The sequence below is a fragment of the Chenopodium quinoa genome, unplaced genomic scaffold, assembly GCF_001683475.1.
Source record: "Chenopodium quinoa cultivar QQ74 unplaced genomic scaffold, ASM168347v1, whole genome shotgun sequence".
Taxonomy (NCBI): Eukaryota; Viridiplantae; Streptophyta; class Magnoliopsida; order Caryophyllales; family Amaranthaceae; genus Chenopodium; species Chenopodium quinoa.
Window position 1 is genome coordinate 467,725 of NW_018744874.1, and position 21,371 is coordinate 489,095.

Sequence of the window (21,371 nt, forward strand, 5' to 3'; positions counted from 1 at the left end):
ATCTACAATAATATTAGTGTACATCAAATAGTATTAGAATAATTTTTAATCAATTTGGGATAACTTTTGTTATGTTGGTTAACATTTACTTATTCTAGGTAATTTTTAATAATGTTAAGTCAATTTTACCAAGGGTGTATAATATTTATTGTATAATAAATATTTATTAAAAGTTTGCGTTTATGTCACTAACAAAAGTTTGATAAACAGCATATGTAGATTAATTTCAAGACTAAACGTATAACCATTTAATGTCACTAACAAAACTTGCCACATAATTTACATTTCAAGTTTACAACTTTGATTTTCTCCCGTGATACAAAGAAAATATTAATATGATATTCCCCGTGGCCATCCTTATAATCTAGTGTTTGTTTTCAAATTTTTTTTTTAATAGAACTAATTAAAGTTAATATTTTCTTCATTTTTTTTAGATGCATTACTTTTGTAATTGCGGAATTCTCAGCAATTTATAGAATTGAAAGAGATAGAGAGAAAAAATAAAGATGATACAGAAATAATTTGTTAACTAAATGAAAAGTAATGCATCTAAATTAAAATTTTCATTTATTAAAAAAAATAATATATTCCGCATCTAATAAAAACAGAGAAAATACAAAAAAATTGTGTAATATTATCGACAAATAAGAGGTCATCGAAACACACTACTGACTACTCTCTTCCGCCCTATTGGCAGAGAAAGTAGTGTTTTAGCAGAAAGCAAAGGATGGAATAATGTGCATAACCAAGTCAATGATGTACACTTCAATAATTGGATCCATCATCATTTAATAACCCACCTTGGCCACAATGAAAGATATTCTTATCCTTATTAATCTTGATTAAACAATAAACGATACGTAGCAAATTGTATACCCGTTATTACTACCCCGTGCTCATTAATTTGGTTACACGTTTAACCCGTGTTGATCACAGGACACCATACACTGATACACTCAACACGTGGTTATTATCAACAAGCAAAATAGTACACGGCGAAGTCCAGCAAACTGCGGAGGAGAGAGAAAGCGATCAATTTCGCCGGTAAACAATGGAGCTCAAACCTGGACTCTCAGCGCTAATCACCGGCGGAGCTTCCGGAATCGGTAATCATCTTTAAAATTTCTCGTTGTTGATTTCTATAATTACAATTTAACTCTGAATTCTGCAATTTTGTTTATAGTTTTTAGCCATTTTTCCTCTTAATTGAAATAATCACCAAATTTTGTAGATTGTGATTTCTACCTTATTATTCGTGTTTCATCAAGTAATTTTAGATATATCGATGCTATCCGGTGAGTGGAGTGTTCTCATTTGATTTGAAGAATTTGAGGATCTTTAGTTATTTTTTTGGTTGGTTTGAGAATTGTTGTGTTTCCTCATATTGTAATAGTAATTGCTTTGTAATTTATCGTCGTTTAATTTTGGGGATTCAGCTGTTGGGTTTTGGGTTAAATTCGACGAAAAAAGACTAGAAGGATGGGGTGAGGTGGATCATGGAGTATACAGTTGCAATATTGAAAAATTGGAAACATGATTTGAACTAAGGACTTGTTCACTTCACCTTAAAAAAAAAAATAGTAAAAATAAGTTCAATTCAGTAAAATTAATTTAATTTCAGTTCAAAAATAATTTCACTTTAGTAAAAATAAGGTGAAGTGAACGGGGCCTAATTAGGGACAAGGTAGTCATCTTTTTTATTTTAACGATTCGATCAATGATGAAGTTTGGAATATATGTAATGTGCACAATGTTTTTGCTTTAGAAAGTGCTAATAAGATGAGTTTTTATAGTGTTAAAATTAGGACCTGAGTAATCATAAAAAAAGCCTCACATAATCACATCATTTGTTCCTTGGTTTGATATTATCTTGTTGTAAAAGTGTAATGCATTAAGCCTTGTGTAACTTTTGTGGTAAAACTTTGGCAAGTTTGGGTTCTTAAATTATTACCTTCAATTATAAGCAAAAGTGTAGAAGGGTTTTCAATTTTCATGTGAAGTATTTTTTGGAAATGAATCTAGTAAGAACGTGTTTGTGTAGTAAAACTATGTGGTCTGCGAAAGTAATAGTTAACAAGTTTTAACTGTAAATTTCAAATGTGGCCTATTATTTTGAGTCTCAACAAATTTGGTTTCAATACTTTGGGATGTTGCCATTTAGGTAAGGCTCTGTGCTTAGCTCTTGCGGATAGAGGTGTATTCATCACAGTGGTTGACTACTCTGAGGAAGAGGGTAAAAAAGTGACAGCTCTTATTGAAAAGCAGCTTGCCAAGTTTCATAAAAATCTGAAATTTCCATCGGCAACATTCATAAGATGTGATGTCACGAACACTGGTAACTTTCAGTATTCTCTCTGCCCATTATAAAGCTTCTTTCTACTATCTTGAGCCGCCCCCCTATTGTGGTGGTGTGAGATGCAAATAATTTGCTGATGCATTGTCATTAATGTTCCTCATATAAATTCCCATAAAATATTTATCTCTGGTCAGGAGAGCTGTCTTCTGCTTTTGCAAAGCATTTAGCAACTTATGGTGGGTTAGACATCTGCATCAATAATGCTGGAATCGTCACTCCAGTACCATTGCACAAGGACCAAACTGATGGCTCTGGTACATGGAAACATGCTATTAACGTGAACCTAACTGCTGTTATTCAATGTACTCTTTTAGCGGTATGCTTTTATCTTTAATGCATCCTTTGCTGATTTTATAGTTTAAATTGATGACTTTCAATGACTTCTTGCTGATAATGTTTATTATTATCTATTTTGCTTATATTTCCCTACAAAGTTATGGGGTTCTTGTCGGGTGTTATCTTTATGAACCATGATTTAGATTGATATTGTTTGTTATCTTTCAATGTAAAGGAGTATGAGTTTTATTGATGAAAAGATTAAAAAAAATAAAAAAAATCTACTGCTATAGCCTTTATTACAGTAGTTTTGTGTCACTCTACAGAAGCTGACCTAACAAAACCTTTCTCCTTTTTGGGACTTTAGACTTTGGATATTTATATAATTTAGATTAAAATGTAAAGAGAATGAAGAAAATTTTGCTTGTGTTTATGGAGGAATATGAAACAACAATACAAGTGAAGCCTCCCTGTTCAATCTGTAGAATCCAAAGGCAGAAGATTGCATCTCACTCGCCATATTGGGACAATGTGTATAACGGCTCAACTAGGGATTTGATAATTGGGTAAATTATATTGGAATATAACTTTTAGGGGAGGTCATTATCTTCTAGTTGGAAAGATAATTGGAGCTCATAACCTTTAACTGATTAAATAAATCTTGAGATCTGTTCACATGCAGAATTTAGGTTCTTGTTGCTTGGTGAATTTCGAATGTACTATTGATATATCTAGGATGCACAATTTCTGCCCATCCTTTTTAATTCTGTGTTTGTTGAATTGTTGGTGGAAATCTAACTTATCCACACGTTGTTGGAACGTTGTTGGATGTACGATGTCTGAAAGTTGCTATTGGAACTTGCCAAAGATGTCAGGTGCTGTGTAAATGAAATGCCTGTGTTTGCTGCTGACCTGTGATCTAGTTTCTAATAATCTAATTAGATGGGTGCCTGACTCCTGGGGCTTGCATGAAAAATCTAGACTCTTTTTTTTTTTTACAAAAAAAAATCTATGTAAACTATTGTCATTCTTTGCAGAAACCCTCATTCTTTACTTACTATATGTTGAGTTCTTGTATGCATTTAAATTCTGTTCAGATCAAAGCTATGCAAGCTTCCAAGAGAACTGGTGTGGTCATCAATATGGGATCTTCTGCTGGGCTTTATCCATTAGTAGGAGATCCAGTATACTCTGCCGCCAAAGGTTTGATTTTCAACTTTTCATGTTTAAGACTGCTTCTGTCTGCCACTGCATAAACTATTGAATATCCCTCCCAAGATTTGACTTTTATTTATAAATAAGGCAGGTTGTTGGTTATTTCTTTTTGTTTCCCCTGCTTTTCAAAGATGCAACTTAGGAATTTCCACGTGTGAAAGGGCATTTCATGGATTTGGCTATTAATTGCGTTCAGGAGTTAAATTTTTATTTTGTTATTTGGAATAAGGGGGCTCTTTGGAAGAAAAAATAACTGTGCAGTCATGCTTTGCAAATTTTTTAAATTATTTTGGCTGCTGCTTTTTCGTTCTGGACAGCAATACTTGCCTCCTTTGGCAAACGACTTTCATTGTGATGAATTAAATTTAAAACAAAAGATATACCCTCTCTTATCCAAAATGTAAGTCAATTTTGTTTTTTATATTTTGGGAAATTCTACATGGTGGCCTCAAGGTTTCCATTTTTCTACGTGGAAGACGAAGTTTTTTCCAACTCTCTTAAGCGGCCCCAAGGTTTTGAAGAATTATGCATAGTGCCCATTTTTTGATTTTTGGCTAACCTTTACAATTAAAATGGTTAGCCTTTGTTTTTTTTTTTATTAAAAAGTAATTAAATTATATTTTGAAATAATAAAAAAAAAGGAAATTTTAAAAAAAAATCCCAAACCCACGACCACCCTCCCACCACCACGTCCACCATCCACAACCCCAACGTCCACCCACCTAGCCACTAGCCAAAACCCACTGCCACCTCGACCACCCTCCCTTCCCCAACCACCGTAACCTAACCCTAAACAGGCCAAACCCGTAACCCAAAATCCCAACCTCCACCCTTCGAAAACCCCAAAAATTGGCCGGAAAAGTCCGGTCGCCCCTCCCCCACACCTCGAATAGGTCAACGCTAGGGTTTCGTGTGTGTGAGGAGGGGCGGCCGGACTTTTTCGGCTTCTTTTAGGGGTTTTCGATTGGTGGGGGTTGGGGTTAGGGTTACGGGATTGGTTAGGGAAGGGGAAGGGAGGGAGGTCGGGGTGGCGCAGACGCCGAGGGAGGGGGTTCAGGGCGCGTCGGCACCGTCGGGGAAGGGGTTAGGCGCGCCGGCGTCGGGGGCAGTGGGTACGGCTACCGTTGGGGTAGGGGGTTTAGCGCGTCGCCGGCTACCGTGGGTGGCTGGTGGTTTTTTTTTTTTTTTTTACTTATGGCTAACCAAAAGCTAAAAAAGTTAGCCAAAAAATCAAAAAATGGGCACTATGCATAATTCTTCAAAACCTTGGGGCCACTTAAGAGAGTTGGAAAAAACTTCGTCTTCCGCGTAGAAAAACTAAAACCTTGAGGCCACCATGTAGAATTTCCCTTATATTTTATACACATTAAAAATATGGTTAAATTTTATTGTAAGATGCATCTATGTTGTACAATAGTCTTAAAATTACATTAATATAATGGTGATCCATAATGTTAACTTGGCTATTGTATATAGGATATAGAGGGTTCAAAGTTGTTGTGTAGCCTGTATTGCATAATTATTATTTTTTTAATAAAATGAAATGATAAAGGGTTGTGGTGGCCTTAGTCAATGAAATGATGCATTAACACTTTAAAGGCATAATGGACGCCTAGACGGTTCCATCCACCCAAATGGCCTCCCAAAATGATGTGGGGTCCATGGAAAGGACCTCGACTTGTTTCTTGACTGAAAAAGTAAAAAAAATTATCCAAAACTAAAGGTTATAATCCACGTTTTTTGACCGCTTCGGAAATTTTGGGTCCTGGTCATAATGTTGTTTGGAACCATATAGTCAATCACATAAAGGCGCATGGTGACCTTGAGTTTATTATGAGAGGCATGTAACTAAGCGGCTAAATTGACGGTTTAAAGGCAAAGTGGATGATTTCAACCACCCAAATGCCCTCCCAAGGTGTTGTGGGAAGAACCCCGACCTCTTGTCTGGAAAAGTAAAAGATGGTCCAAAATCGAAGGCTATAATACAAACACACAAGTCGTAAAGTAAATTTAATGTAAGGGCACAAAAGAATATTTTGATATAACTTTGCTTTGAAGCTGAATTCAAACATAAAAGAGAAGCAATAATTCATCCTTCAGCTCTTTTTTTTTTTTTTTTTTTTTGTGGCAGTAAATGGCCATGGGCGACTAAAATATTGGTAACTATTTGTTTACATTGTAGTGTTTCAAGGTTTGTGTCAAACCTAAAGGACTAAGTCTTCGAATTTTCATTTCTAAATGTTAATAGGTGGTGTAGCTCTATTTACCAGAGCCCTTCGTCCTTACAGGCATCAAGGGATTCGTGTGAATGTACTCTGCCCAGAAGTAAGATGCTTGTATTTGATGCTAATGCTTTACAATGCTTTATATTTATATTATATTCTTTCTTCGAAAACTATTGTGGCCTACAATTTTAGGTCTTAATACCAACAAATTTGGGTTTTAAAACATGCATCAAGGCCTTGTATATTTATATTTTCTAATTTGTGAGGAGGGGAGGGGGGGGGGGGCGGGGGGAGGAGTTGATGCTTTTTAAAAATGGAGTTGAGCTTCTCTAATATAAAAGCTCAACGATCCTCTTTAAATGAGAGGACTTAAAATCTCAAAGATCCTCCTTGAATGAGAAGAGGCTTTAAGTTGAACCTTAGTCGGAGAGGGATATTAATTAAGATGTAGGTGACCTTTGAGTAAAGTTTTACAGATATTCAATAATCTTGGTGAGAAAATTAGGTCTGGAAATTTTATGTAACTCTATTTGTGTTCTGAAATTCGAATTTAGGAACTTGAAATCTGATTTAATGGTGGATAGGTTTAAAGATTTATTAGGGAACTCTCCAATGAAGGAGAGGTATAACTGTTAACTTTGAATTCACTCCTGAATTGGGGGTCTCAGCTTAAAACTAAACCTACAAGGTTATTCAGCACCATCCAATTTACAAGTTAGGTCGTTGCTTTATGTATAGACTAAAAACAGGTTATGCTGGAATGAGTGTCCAATTCGACTATTTTGTGCCTTTGTGGTAATTTTCCATGATTTGGGTCTAAATTGATAGGTCGAAGTGTCTTACGGCTCCTTCCCTTCTGGAGAGTGTCAAGGATAAGGTCAAATGAAGGGTTATAATTTTATTAGCATAGCATTTGGGATTGGTAAAGATTAATTTGTGGATTTTGGTGGGTGAAGGAGAAGAAGTTGATTTGGCAAAATGCAGTGATGGCAATTTTGTGGTGTGATTGGCTAGAAAGAAATTTGTTAACTTGTAAGGATGTTACCATCCCATGACATTTTCTTTGGGATAAATTAAGTTCTCTAGCTTCTTTAAGTGTTTTTCTAAATTGTTGTCTACGGGTATAAAAGGAATCGGGCTAATATGTATCTTTAAGAGTTTCTATTTTTGAGGATAACTTGTCCTCCTTTATTATTCTACTACGTATTATGTTAATAAAATGGTAATTTTCTTATCAATAACTAATTTTCTTAGTCGGTGTAAATAATAACCAAATCCTCTATTTAAATAACATGCTTGGTCCGTATGTAAAATCCACTGTCCAATAGTTGTGGGAAACCCACATCAGTTACTGCTAAAGCAATAAAGGATTAGTAATTAGTCCAGGTACCTATCTTCAACTCAAGTGTCGCAAGATACATTTGCAGACTTGCCAATAGAATTTAAACCAAATTCCAAGGCATCTAAATGACCTTATGGTCACAACAGCAACCACCATTCTAAGGTATACTCTACCTGACAATCTGACATTGTAGTTTAAGCTGCTCAAACATCTTATCCTTGATTCTGCAGATATTTTGCATCTATTTGTCAATAAATGTCATCTTAATAGAATTTAAGGGAATCAATAGAAACATTGAATGGGGGAAGAGAAAAAAGTAAAGCTAGGACGCCTAGGAATGGGGATAAATCACAAGTAGTCCAAGTTTGTTTTGTTGTGTTTTGTGAGTGGTCACACAATACAACTTATAGCTTCTACATGGTTGGGCTGTGCACATCTTGTTGCATTCAGTCAAAGCTTCTTACATTTGCCTTTTATCTGCAGTTTGTTGAAACTGAAATAGGATCCCACGTAGAAGCTAAATTTCTAACCTTGCTGGGTGGCTTCATACCTATAGACTTGGTAATTAAAGGTAGTTATTATTTAACATATTTCCCTTTTTTGTCTTTGGATATTAAATTTCTCTTTTGGTCATTGTGCGTTATGTACGTATGCATGTTGACTTGTTTTCATTGTATACCTTTTAGGTGCTATAGAGCTCATCACAGATGAGACTAAAGGTGGATCTTGTTTATGGATAACAAATCGTAGAGGGCTTGAATATTGGCCAACTCCTGAGGAAGAAGCAAAATACCGAGTCTCTTTTTCAAAATTAAAGAGCCAGTCAATGCTTAATTATCCGTTGGAGCTCAAATTACCTCAGAGCTTTGAGAAAATGTGAGAATTGCCTAATCACTCTAATGTTAGTTCTAAATTTGTCTCATAGGTCATCAGTATCTCTTTTTCCTTTTATGTTCTCTCCTGTTTAATTTAATTCTTGTAACTGCTATTTTTTGTGACATTAATCAACTTGTGCTGCAGTGTTTTAGTGTAGTAATGTTTGGCAGGGGCCATTTGGTCATATCTGAGATGTTTTAACTTTTCTAACTTCCAACACCCATTGGTGCTCTTAAAACCTCATCTGATACTTTAATAAATCCTAGCTACTGTTTTCTTCGCTATTTCACTTTTTCTCACTGGCTTGGCAAATATTGCTCTAAAATCTTCTGAATGTTTCCTGTTTTCAGAGTTGTTCACTCCTTAAATCACAATTTCCGTGCTGCTACGAGGATACAACGTACCCCTTTGGGCCTGCCTATCAAACAACACCATGTTCTGGTGAAAATATTGTATGCTGGTGTTAATGCTAGTGATGTAAGTTTCATTTTTATAAGATCATATGTGGAAGCATATGAAACCCACCTTTGCTTTTTTTTTTGCATTTTTTTTTTTTTTTTTTTTTTGGTCTACAACTCATTGAGTTGGGAATAATGCCAATCATCATGGCAACTAATGGCAAGAGACTGTCTCCCACTCCTCCCAAGAACCCTTGGTATTAAAAAATTCATAGATCTAGGATTTTTTCGGAATTCAAGTTATGGACTCATCTTCATTTCCTGTTTTACTTTCCTTTTCAGTACTTGCCTATTTATATATTTTCTATTTTACTCAGTGTAGCATCTTTGAGCTGGACATTTCCTTGATTCAGGGAGCAACAATGGGTGCACATAGTAAAATTAGAGTAATTATAAATGTTTGCGATCAGATAGTTACTGCTATTTGTTAAGGGGGTAGGAACTAAATTGTCCTCAAAAGTTTGTAATGTTGGCTTGATCAACTTTGTGAAAAGTGTTTGAAGAGTACTTGATGAATGGTTGTTGTTCTTCAGGAAAACAAGACTGCTGGTAAAATACTTCCTTTGGGGTTGTTGGGTGAGGGATACTTCTGAATGGTGAATTGTAAGGTTTTGGCACCTGGAAGACTAATGTGTTTAATGAGCTTTAGATGCCTTTCTATGACTAAGCTTTTGTTTTGGCCCTTTCTATGATTTGTTGTTGGTATAAAGTAACTTTCTTAGCATCATTATGGGTTAGGTTCTAGTAGCTGAAGCTTTCAAAAGTCATTTTAATTTTTGATTTGGTTTCCTGCTTAAGGCAACTTGTCCTCAAATCTTTACTTTTTTTCCCCACGAGCTGAATATCAAAGAAAGAAGGTTGGCTTATACTTGTTTCAGCTGACATGTATATAAAATCTTCTCTCTCTCTCTCTCTCTCTCTCTCTCACACACACACACACACACACACACACACACATGATGGTATTATAGATTTTATTAGCTTTTTTATGTCTTTTTTTTTGTTGTTTTACGGAGGTTGTCAGCCTTAATTAAATTGAATTTAGTACAGTGAAAAGTGTACTATTGTATCATCAATGGGATTTTATGAACAATATGCTGCGTTGAATAGTTGGATTCTTTCCTACATTGCTGTGTTTCTAATACTAGCATGATATGAATAGGTGAATTTCAGTTCAGGCCGCTATTTTAGTGGCAACAGTCAGGATCTTGCTGGGAACCTCCCCTTCGATGCTGGTTTTGAGGTGTGTAATAACGCTTGAATTTAGTTGAAACACCTTTTCATTTGCTTAAAAAATATATAATCAATCTGACATAATGTTGTCTACTTGGACACCTTGTAGTGCTTGTATTTCCGCCCCTTGCTTGCCTGCTCTCCCCCCCCCCCCTCCTTTTCCCTTCCCCCCTCTGCTGGTACACCAAACAAATAATACAAGATGACACCTAGCTCTTATTGGTAAATAAGCGGGCTCTTATTGCTGAAGAAAATATGTCCATGGTCAGCCTATCAGGTCTTTAGTATGCTCTAAATGGGATGAATTATGACTAATCATGTAATATTTCTTCTCTTTGTGCCTAAATCTTCTCCTCCTATATATGTTCTCACATTTAACACCATCTATATACTTTTCTTATTGTCTAAACCCTTGCCTCACATTTCTGACCTACAGGAGACACCTACCTTGTTTCTTATGGACTAATTGTTATACAAGGTGACTCTCAAATTTGGATTTTAATAATGTTTAGAATTAAACATAATGGTCATAATCTGTGTTTGACTTTAGATTTGATTATGGTTCAACTCTATTGATGGTTAAAATTTTAATATTTTTTTAGTAGTGTTGAACTTTTGAAAGAGGATTTTTAACTTTCCCTCCTATTTTCTTATTGGATTCACTCATAATACGCCCAGCTATGAAGAAAAGATGACCTTATAAATGAGAAGTGAATGAGTTACTCCATTTGTTATTAGCTAGGGACTTAGGTCAATTGTAGTTCTTCGAATTGATCTCCTAGTAATCAGCGAAATGATCACTTATGCAACTTGAAAAAGACAAGGAAATGCAATTATTTCTTGCTCTAAAAATAGCAGTCCTAAACTTTAAATAGTTTTTCATGAACTTTTTTCTGTGAATTTACTCTCACTGTTAAGCCACAATAATTTAGTTAGTTGTTCTGACTTGTTTTACACAGTGAATTCATTAGTAATCATGGAGAGAAGGGGTAGAAAAGAAAGGGAAGGGGAATGGATTAGCTTCCATATTTCCTAATACTTTCAATAGTAGAAAATGGTTTATTGAAAGGAGAAGGAAGATGGATCCCTTCAATCTTATTCCTTTCCCCTTACCTATTTAATTTCCATGTAACATAACTGATCTCACTTTCCCTCCATTCCCCCCCTCCCCTCCCCTCCCTCCCTCATCTAAACACATTATAAGAGAGTGAAAGCAGCTCTATGAGATTAGCTCTTGTTTATGCTGTTGCGCTACATATTCATCAGGTTATTTGTGAGACTAAGTAATAATAAATTCAATTGATATTATGCAGGCTGTCGGTATAATTGCTGCAGTTGGTGACTCCGTGGGTGCCTTGAAAATAGGCACTGCTGCTGCAGTGATGACTTTTGGAAGTTATGCTGAATTCATGATTGTATGCTGCTGTATTAGTGTTTTTTTCCCCCTGAAAATTTCCTTAATACTACTTTTCAGTAGCTTGCTTATTTTATTGCTGTGGTCTCTTCTATGATGTAGGTTCCATCCAAATTTATACTTCCTGTGGCTAGTCCTGATCCAGAAGTTGTGGCTATGCTTACTTCTGGACTTACTGCTTCAATTGCTCTGGAGAAGGTTAACATTTTCAATTTTTATCTTTTTTCTAAACTGTTATCTATCATCTATAAATGGAATATAGTCCTTTGATATAGAATTTGCATTTTGTTGTGCAATGTCACTCTTTGTAATTCTTTTAGTGAAATTATAGGCAGCACAAATGGGTTCAGGAAAAACAGTTCTGGTTACTGCTGCTGCAGGGGGAACAGGACAGTTTGCGGTACAGGTAATTTTTTTATTTTTATTTTATTTTTTTTCAGGTCTTCAGAGTTGTAATTTTGCAGACTCTTTCTAGTGCCAATTTTGATTGATCCAGTAATTTCCTGGATATCTAAGTAGATCAGTATGAAGTTCATGATGAAAAATCCCCTTTTCTTTTTTGCCTGGAATCCTGGATGGACAATTTTCTTGCCTTTCATTTGCTTTCCAATCTATGCAAATTATATGTTTTCAAATATTTGATCAGCTATTTGATGCTGTTTGAGAATAACGAGATTGCAAAATTATGAAGATGTTTTGCAGTATAATTAATCTAGACAGGAGGAGTAAAGTTAGCATTTATTTCAAGTTTATTATTTTATTGATGTTTGCATTGTTCTTTGGTGATCAAAGCTTCAAAATATTGAATATTAATTATTTTAAAATTTCATTTGGAGATTGATATTTTATCACCGTCAACTATGTAATGCAGCTGGCGAAATTGGCTGGAAACAAAGTTATTGCGACTTGCGGAGGTTCTGATAAGGCCATGCTTTTGAAAAAACTTGGAGTTGATCGAGTAATAAATTATAAAGAGGAAAACATAAAAACAGTAAGTTCTAGTTTTTTTTTTCTTTGAATGTATGCATATGGATTCAAGCATATAATTTACTTATAGATATCATTTCCTCAATTTCTTTCTATGTTTCTTTTCATGAGTTTAATTATTAACTGTTTGCATATGGATTCAATGCAAGCATGTACTAATGGGTTGTGGATGACATCTTTCTGACAGTTCCGCAATGGATTTTTAACTTGACATTGCACATGCTTTGTTAATATGTGCTTGAAAATCATATAAGTGACTTCTGGTATGACACTGCATCAGACCTGATATGCCACTGTTAAAACGTTAAGTGTATCCATACTATTGAATTCCGATGTAAAGAGAGTTTATTTTGCATGTATGCTGCGTAGGGGTGGGACTTTTCAAACCGAACCGTGAAACCGTCCGTTACCGAACCGAACCATCACGGACCGAACCGTTTATAACCCGCTAATTTTAAACCGAAAACCGAACTGAACCGTATAATGTCAACCGAAACCGAACCGAACCAATTAATGTTAACCCGTTACGAACCATAAACCAATAACAAACCAAACCGTTTATAAACCGAAACCGTTTGAACCGATTAATGTTAACCCGCTAACTGTTTAAACCGAACCGTTTATAAACCGAAACCGTTTAAACCGTAGGAAAAAACCGTTTAAATCGAACCATTTACAACCCGCTAACCGTTTAAACCGAACTGTTATAACCCATTAAACCGTTTTAACCGAACTATTTTCAAACCGCAACCCGTTTAAACCGATCTGATTACAAACTATTTAAACCGAACCGTTTACAACCCGTTCCATTTAAATTGAACTATTTACAGCCTTTAACAATTTGTTAGAATTCCACGAAATATATTTGATGTTTAATGTAATTTAACAGTACAATTTTTTTTACATATAATTATTGATTTAAATTTGTAAATTTTTTTGCTATTATAAAATTAAAATTATATTCTTGTATAACTAAATTAGGAGTTATAAATTAAATAAAAAAATGAAAAAATTTGGCCACCCACCCAATCCAACCACCCTCCACCCACCCAATCCAACCACCCTCCACCCACCCACCACCGTAACCCACCCTAACACCACCCCCGCCGTCACCCCAGACCCACCCTAACACTACCCCCCACCCACCACCGTTACCGTAACCCACCCCCACCCCACCAACGTCAACCCAGACCCACCCTAACACCACCCGCACCCACCATAATTACCGTAACCCACCCCACCCCACCCCACCACCCACCGTAAATAAAAAAACCCAGACCCAAACCTTACCCCACCCCATCCACCACCGTCACCGTAAATAATAAAAACCCAGACCCTTACCCCACCCCACCTACCACCATCACCGTAACGTACCCCACCCCACCCCCTTAACAAACCCCACCCCACCCCACCCACCACCGTCACTGTAAAAAAAAAAAAAAAAAAAAAAAAAACCAGACCCAACCCCAACCACACCCACCACCGTCACCGTAACACACCCCACCCCACCCCATACAAAAAAATCGAAAAAAAACCCAAACCCACCGTAACCCCACCCCACCCACCCCCACGAAACCCAACATCCTTGAAACCCCCCAACTCACTCTAATTGCTCACCCACCATAAAACTCCCTCCCTCCCTCGAAAAATCCTCCCTCCCCACCCACCCGAACCCAGTCTAACCGCCGCCGCACCCACCCTAACTCGGCCCCCTCCGTTGCCCACAACTTGAAAAAAAATTAAAAAGAAAAACTAAAATAAAAAAAGGAAGAACGAAAACATCTTATATATTAATCCTGAATTTGGCCTCGAATTTGGTTTTAAAAGGCCAAATTTGATCATGAAACAACTAGATCTAGAGTTTCGTGGTCGAATTTGACCATAAAAACCGTCGTGCGTGGTGCCGGTGGACGGAGACGGAGAAACGAGATGGAAGAAAGGAGAACATAGACGGAAGAAGGGAGAAGAAGGAAGAAGGAAGAGGAGATGAGAGAGAAAACGAGAGAGCAGTGAGCATATTATTGATAATATTACAGAAGAGGATTAAGAAAACGAGAGAGAAATCAAAAAGAGTACTAAAGAGACGATGGTAAGAGTGATCTGATTGGTGGAAAAGAAAACACACGGATCGTGAATTGGAATGTGTGCGATGATAGGCCGTTAGATGACATGCAAATCAATGGTTGATATTTAATATAAGACGGTGACACGGATCATGGGATAATGGATTTGGATAGTATGGTTTTTTTATTCATAGCTACGTACTAATAAAAACACTACTGTACTCTTAACTTTATGTAACTTATAAATTGTAAGAAACACAAATGTTTGGAAATTGGAATTGATTCAATATGACATATTTAATGTATATTAGTTATATGTATATCAGTATATGTAATAAATAATAATGTATGGTACGATTGGTATCATACTATCATTGGTATGTATAGATAATCGATAAATGTATCTGATTATTAAAACTTAAAACAGTTGATGATCGATCTAATTGAATACTTCTACTTCCCCACCCGTTTTCTTTAACTTGCAAGTTGCAACATATATATGTTGCAGCCTTGTAGGCACATAATCTTAAAAGGTGATTAGAGAGGGTAAGACAACAGAGTAATTCAGCAATGAAACTTTAACACCAAAATTATGGAATAGTTACAAACAATTGTCAATTATTACTTTATTAGACTAATGGGAAATTGAATAATCGTGATTTTAATTAAACCAAATATAGTTCCGTAACATTAAATTATTAGTTTATTACAATATCAATTATCGATTTATCGTATTCAAAGTACCCATTCATCAAATCATGGTTATGACGCGATCTTTAAAACAATTAAAACAAGAAGCTGATAGCCTGATAATATTTGATAATGAAACAATAATACATTAATACCTTATAAATTTGTAATAGACTAATATTTAATAAACAACAACAAGACTATAACCAAATTTGAAACATAACACATTAACATGATATAGAATGAATGAGAATTTCTGTATTTCTATATAATCTGATATCTGAATCGATTTATCGTATTCAAAGTAGCAACTCATCAAAACATGGTCATGACACGATATCTAAAACAATCCAACAAGAAGCTGATAACCTAATAATATATATTTAATAATGAAACAATAATACATTAATACATTATAAATTTGTAATAAATTAATATGATAATATCGAATAAACAACAACAAGAGTATAACCAAACTTGAAACATAACATATTAACATGATATAGAATAATTGAATAAATGAAGATTTGTGTAATTGTATATAATCCGATGTCTGAAAATAAAGTGACGAAGTCCCAACTTTATATAAAACGAAAATAGCTAACCGGTCAAAAATCTCTTAAAACCCAATTTCTACTCGATCCATTATTTTTTTCACCAACCTATGCCGACCCGCTAATGAAATGGAAATACTAGTCCCAACTTGATATAAAACAAAACGCGCTAACTGGTCAAAACCACTTTTTAGAACTCGATTTCAACCCGATCCAATTTAACTGATTACCAAACTAACCCGAACGATTTTAGCACCAAACCGAGTATAATCCGAACCGATATGAATCGAACTAGCATTAACCCGGGTAAACCCGCCCCTGAACCGACCCATTTCAAAATAATCCGTTCATGACCCGAACCGATATGAACCCGGACCGACGTTGACCCGGTAAAACCGCCCCTGAACCGATCCGTTTCAAACTGGTCAGATCATGACCCGAACTGTTTATAAACCGAACGGGCATTGACCCGGGTAAACTCGCCCCTGAACCGACCTGTTTCAAACCGACCCGATTATTAACCGAACCGTTTAAAAACTGAACCGGCATTGACCCGAGTAAATCCGCCCCTGAAGCGACCCGTTTCTAACCGATCTGACTATGACCCGAACTGTTTATAAACCGAACCGTTTATGACCCGAACCGAATTTAAATCGTACAAAAATAAACCGAAATCGAACCGACCTGTGACTAATCAAAACCGAACTGAACCGACCCAGCGTCTAAATGAAACCGTTTCAAACCGAAACCGTTTCAAACTGAGGTCAAACCGAACTGCCAGACCGAAGTCCCACCCCTAATGCTGCGTGAAACTTATCTGTGCAACAGGCCATGCACGACACCCCCATGTAATTAGCTTATATTATATGAAACTTATCTGTACTGCTTCTTTCCATTTTGTTTCTTCCTTTCCATATTTTTCCTTCTCTTGTAATTATTTATCTGTGTTTTTCAATTTCCCAAGCTGATGAATTCCAACTTTCTGTGCATTCATAAATGTAAAATCACTCTTAAATTAGTAATGAACTTAATTTAAACCAGCAAAGGTTTTATGCATTCACGTAGAAGTATATGTTAATTTAAATACGTGGCCTAATATGTTAGTAAAATCTACAGCATATTCCTTCGGTGCTGGATATAATTTTTTGTCATAAAGTGTGGCTGCAAAATATATCAATGACTTGTTAGTGTGCATAAGATCCTCCCTCCAACACACCCTAATTTATGTATTTTTCTTGTAACTCATCAGTCAAGATATGGCGCTTTAAATAGGACTGCTTAGTTTATCCTGTGGTGCTTTGTGTTTATCATGAAGGGAAAATGTTCCTTATCGCAGGTTTTGAAAAAGGAATTTCCCAAAGGAATTGATATTATTTATGAGTCTGTTGGTGGTGAAATGTTTGATATGTGCTTAAATGCCCTAGCAATTTACGGTCGGCTTGTGGTAATTGGAATGATATCTCAGGTATGCTTTCACTTGAAAGGCTTGCTTCAAATTCTATACAGTATTTTGTTTCCCATTTGCCACTTTGCTATTGGATGCTTCATGCTTGCAATGTATTTGACAATTTAAAACCCTTATAGTAATAGTTTGTTGACATTTTAAGTGACAATTAAGTTAAACAGACATTACAGAATGGAGGGAGTGATAATTGTAAATGTTGAACCTCTTTAATTTTGTGCAGCTCTTTCTTATTTTTCTTCACGTGACTTCTTTTAGAATTATATACTGCCATAATTTTTGAGAATATAGGTCTCAATTAACAGTGGTTTTAGCAAAAAAAAATAAATAAATAAATAAATAAATAAATATATATATATATATATATTAAAAATCTCACAGAATATTATCTTGGATGAATCTCTCTTTGGAAAAATTATGCATAAGCGACACAATGCAGCTACTTAGTGATCACTTTGTTTAAGATAATGGTCTAAAATCCTCTGTTTTCTGATCACTTTGTTTAGGATAATGATCTAAAATCCTCCATTTTCTGGGGTTCAAGGAGACAGTTAACATTACTCTATCCTCCCAATCAAAAAAGACATGTCAACATGATGAAAATCTCCAAATAAGTGACCCGGTCTACAATAACTTATTGTAAACCCAACCTTCTTGTATACCATACGAATGTGATTATATCATACGAGATGTGATTATATTACTACAAAAGTGATTACATCATTTTGAAATTGTTATGTAAACGTATAACTAAAAAATGAATTTATCATTATAAAAAGTATCAAATAGTAAATTACATCCTTCAAAACATATTTTTAAATTTTATCATCCTAAAGATAATTATATAATCTCATTAAATATTTTCATATGAGATCATATAATTCAAAAATATGACTCACAAAAAGATAATTATATCATCTAAAAAAGTGATTATATCATCCAGAATGTGATTATATTATTTGAAAGTATCAAATTTTGGGTCTACAATAATTTATTGTAGACCGGGTCCATACAAGACCAACTAATCACTAATATCCTAGGCTGATTTAGAGTGATTTCTATAAGTCTTAACCATTAGGGGCCGTTTGGTTGGGGTTAATCATCAAAGGGAAAGAGAATCAAATGTACTGATTCCCTTTGTTGTTGTTTGTTAGGCATGTTTTCCCATTCCCTTTACCCTCCCCATTCCCCTAAATCCTTCTAAGTTGATTCCCCACCCCCCTAGGTATTCCCATTCCCATTCCCTAGCCACCACATCACCACCATAAAACCACCCTGATCTACCCACACCACCGGTAAACCAAACCGGCGCACTTCCCCCACCACTCGGCGCGCTTCGCCGCCTCTCCCCCGCCGCTCGTCGCCCCTCCTTTCCCCCGGAAAAACTTCACCAGCCTCGAAATCCCCTTCTCTCTCCCCGTAAAACCCCTTCTTTCTCCTCGTAAAACCGTCGCCTGACCCTCCCCTACCCTCGAACACCTAGCCGCTAGGGTTTACACGGTGGAGGGAGGGTCATACGATGGTTATATGGGGAGGGAGAAGGGGTTTCTAGGGTTTTTGGGTGAAGTTTTTCGAGGGAGGCAAGGTGTTTGCGGGGGGAGAGGAGGGCAGCGAATCGCGCCGGCTGATGGGGGAACCGCGGCGAACGGTGGTGTAGCTGGGTGGTGGCCGGAAAACGTGGGAAGTGAAGGAGATAGGTTGTGTGTGGTGGTGATGTGGTGGTTTAATTGGTGGTTTGATTCTCTTTGTTTTTTTAAAACAAACAATATACTAAATTTGAGGTATTTCCATTCCATTCTCTTTCTTTCCCTTTGTTCATTCCATTCCGTTTACCTCGTGCGAACCAAACGGCCCCTTAGAAAATTCACCTGAATCTTCAGTGCCAGGGATAGTTAGTAATTTGATAATGTGAAATAGGAAGTAAAAGAACACTTAAGTTCATCACCTAGCCCAAGCTAACGGCCCTGACCCAAGAAGAGCAAATAGATTCTTTCAAGGCAAATGAAATAATTTGCATAGATGGAAGAAAATAAGTGTGAAGCAGCCTAGACCTATAATATAGCAAATTAGCGATTCTTTATTACTGAGACTTAGATCCAGAATCCATGTTTTGCATGTGCTTGCTGAACTTAATTGCTGTCAAATTTGATGTGATAGATACACAAGCTGATGTTAAACTGTCATGCTTTGTTTAGTATCAAGGAGAGCATGGATGGAAGCCTTCAAATTATCCTGGACTGTGCGAGAAGCTTTTAGCAAAAAGTCAAACTGTGGTACGTTTGCTTTTGTTTTTTATTGTTTTTTTTTTTTTGGTTGTTTTTAAATCTTGGAAAGTTATCTTTGTTTGTTCTTTTCTTTTCACCAGTATGCATATGTGGTTATTCTGCTTTTATGATTGAATCAAACTTTTGACATGATTACTTGTTATATCAAGTAATTGTAATTTTTTCTTCACCTTTTTTTTAGGCCGGTTTCTTCCTTGTGCAATATAGTCGACTGTGGCAACAACATCTGGACAAATTATTTAACCTTTACTCCTCAGGAAAACTTGAGGTATATCTGTCACAAAGCTTGCAAGGGTTTTTTTTTCTCTCTCTCTTTGCAATTTATGTGTCCAGAAACAATCTTCTCCGCTATATTTTAGATTTACTTTTCTTAACAGTACATTTTACGTTTTATCTCCTTATCCAGTCAATTTTTGAATAGTGGTCACTGGTCATCTATAATTTCATACGCTGTCTTTATCTAGATTTCTCACAGTAGTGTAGATATTGAATCTTATTTCAAGATGCATAAGATGCCTTATGGATTGTTATATTGATGCAGGTTAACATGGATCCAAGAAGGTTTGTGGGACTTCAATCCGTTGCGGATGCTGTTGAATATCTCCATTCTGGTAAAAGCATTGGCAAGGTGTGCACCTTCTCATTCTCTCTTGTTTTATTTAGTTTAGGGACCCTCACCATTGTACCTTTGTGTTTGGCGTTATCAACCAATACCTTCACGTTTTTCTTTCTAATTGAGGTAATTTAAGCCAAACAAGTAGTTCACATATGAATGTCCTCTTGGTCATCTCAGACAAATTTGGTCATCCTTTGTGGCTGAAGAGTTGTATTGTATGTCAATAATTCTTAGGTGCCAGCAGGGCAGGTGTAGGTATTTTTCTGTATACTTCATATACAAGTATATCATTAATATTATATCTGGAAACCTCATATATATACAAATATATCATTAATCATTATTATGAAACCTCATAATTGAAAGTAAAACCTTGGCATACGGTAGTCATGTACTGTTTCTGTGTTTAGTATTGTTTGCTCCCTTAAAGCCCTGTAGCTGAATTTGTGTCTGGTTTTGAAATTTTAGGTGGTGGTTTGTATTGATCCAACCCTCAATAAAGCTATTTCAAAAATGTGAGAATTGGTAGCCTCATTCACAATGTGTGGCGCATTACACATTTTTATTGTATGTTGCTCTTGAATATTGGTGTATAGTTTTTCGTATTTGAAAACATTAGTGTGCTCTCATGGAGTTTAACGAGGAAGACAGGAGATGGTGTATGAGTATGACACACAGATTTACTTGGGAAGACTGTTCTGTTACTGCCTGCCTACCCTTACCTAGTTGTGGCCTTATCTGTGTATGAGACCTGACTGTTTGACATAAAATACAAGTCAAAATGCTTCTAGGCCACAAGGGCAAGGGTATTGGATTGACACGGCTTCAATTGTGTCTCTTCTAAAAAGGACCGGTATAGGTGATCTCTCTCTACACTATACTTTAACTGACATCAGAAAGATGTGACGGGCTTTCAACAATCCTCAATTATAAAGAATGTTCAAGATGAAGTGATCCACATCAAATTGCAATTCATTGTTGTACAAGTATAATTGCTTTCTCTAATTCCATGTAATGTCCTTATTTTTGTTGTCAAAAATAGTAATATATTGCCTACATAATTTCTCTCTTTACTATAATAGCTTAACTTTGTAATATGGTTTCTAGAATAATCTGATTTCATATTATAGGAGGTTGACATTTTTTTAAGCTATCATCATAGTGGTAAATCAAATGCTAAAACTATAAGCTTGAAATAGCTAGGGTTTATGCCTAGCACGAACCTGCATGTACTCACAAACTATAAGCTTGTATATGTTTAAAAGGTACCATATTCACATTATATAATTACTTGGGTTCTTCTACAGTCAAAATATTTT

At 35.9% G+C, this 21,371-nt stretch overlaps 1 protein-coding gene across 1 annotated transcript; it reads left to right on the plus strand.

Annotated features, from left to right (window-relative positions):
* Nucleotides 1-854: 854 nt before the first annotated feature.
* LOC110704963 (prostaglandin reductase-3-like) lies at nt 855-21,339 on the plus strand. Its single transcript, XM_021882771.1, has 18 exons — nt 855-1,106; nt 2,162-2,335; nt 2,491-2,672; nt 3,730-3,835; nt 6,096-6,172; nt 7,898-7,985; nt 8,101-8,290; nt 8,641-8,767; nt 9,911-9,991; nt 11,295-11,396; nt 11,498-11,593; nt 11,727-11,801; nt 12,267-12,386; nt 17,026-17,154; nt 19,347-19,424; nt 19,618-19,704; nt 19,978-20,064; nt 20,521-21,339. The coding sequence occupies exons 1-18, from the start codon at nt 1,052-1,054 to the stop codon at nt 20,569-20,571; spliced, it is 1,905 nt and encodes a 634-aa protein (XP_021738463.1). The 5' UTR covers nt 855-1,051; the 3' UTR covers nt 20,572-21,339.
* Nucleotides 21,340-21,371: the final 32 nt, after the last annotated feature.

Excerpts from the sequence above, each read along its gene's own strand:
- LOC110704963 (XM_021882771.1), top strand. The coding sequence starts at position 1,052 with ATGGAGCTCAAACCTGGACTCTCAGCGCTAATCACCGGCGGAGCTTCC. Across the intron at positions 9,992-11,294 it reads CCTTCGATGCTGGTTTTGAG|GCTGTCGGTATAATTGCTGC; the intron begins GTGTGTAATAAC and ends GATATTATGCAG. Across the intron at positions 19,705-19,977 it reads ACTCCTCAGGAAAACTTGAG|GTTAACATGGATCCAAGAAG; the intron begins GTATATCTGTCA and ends ATATTGATGCAG.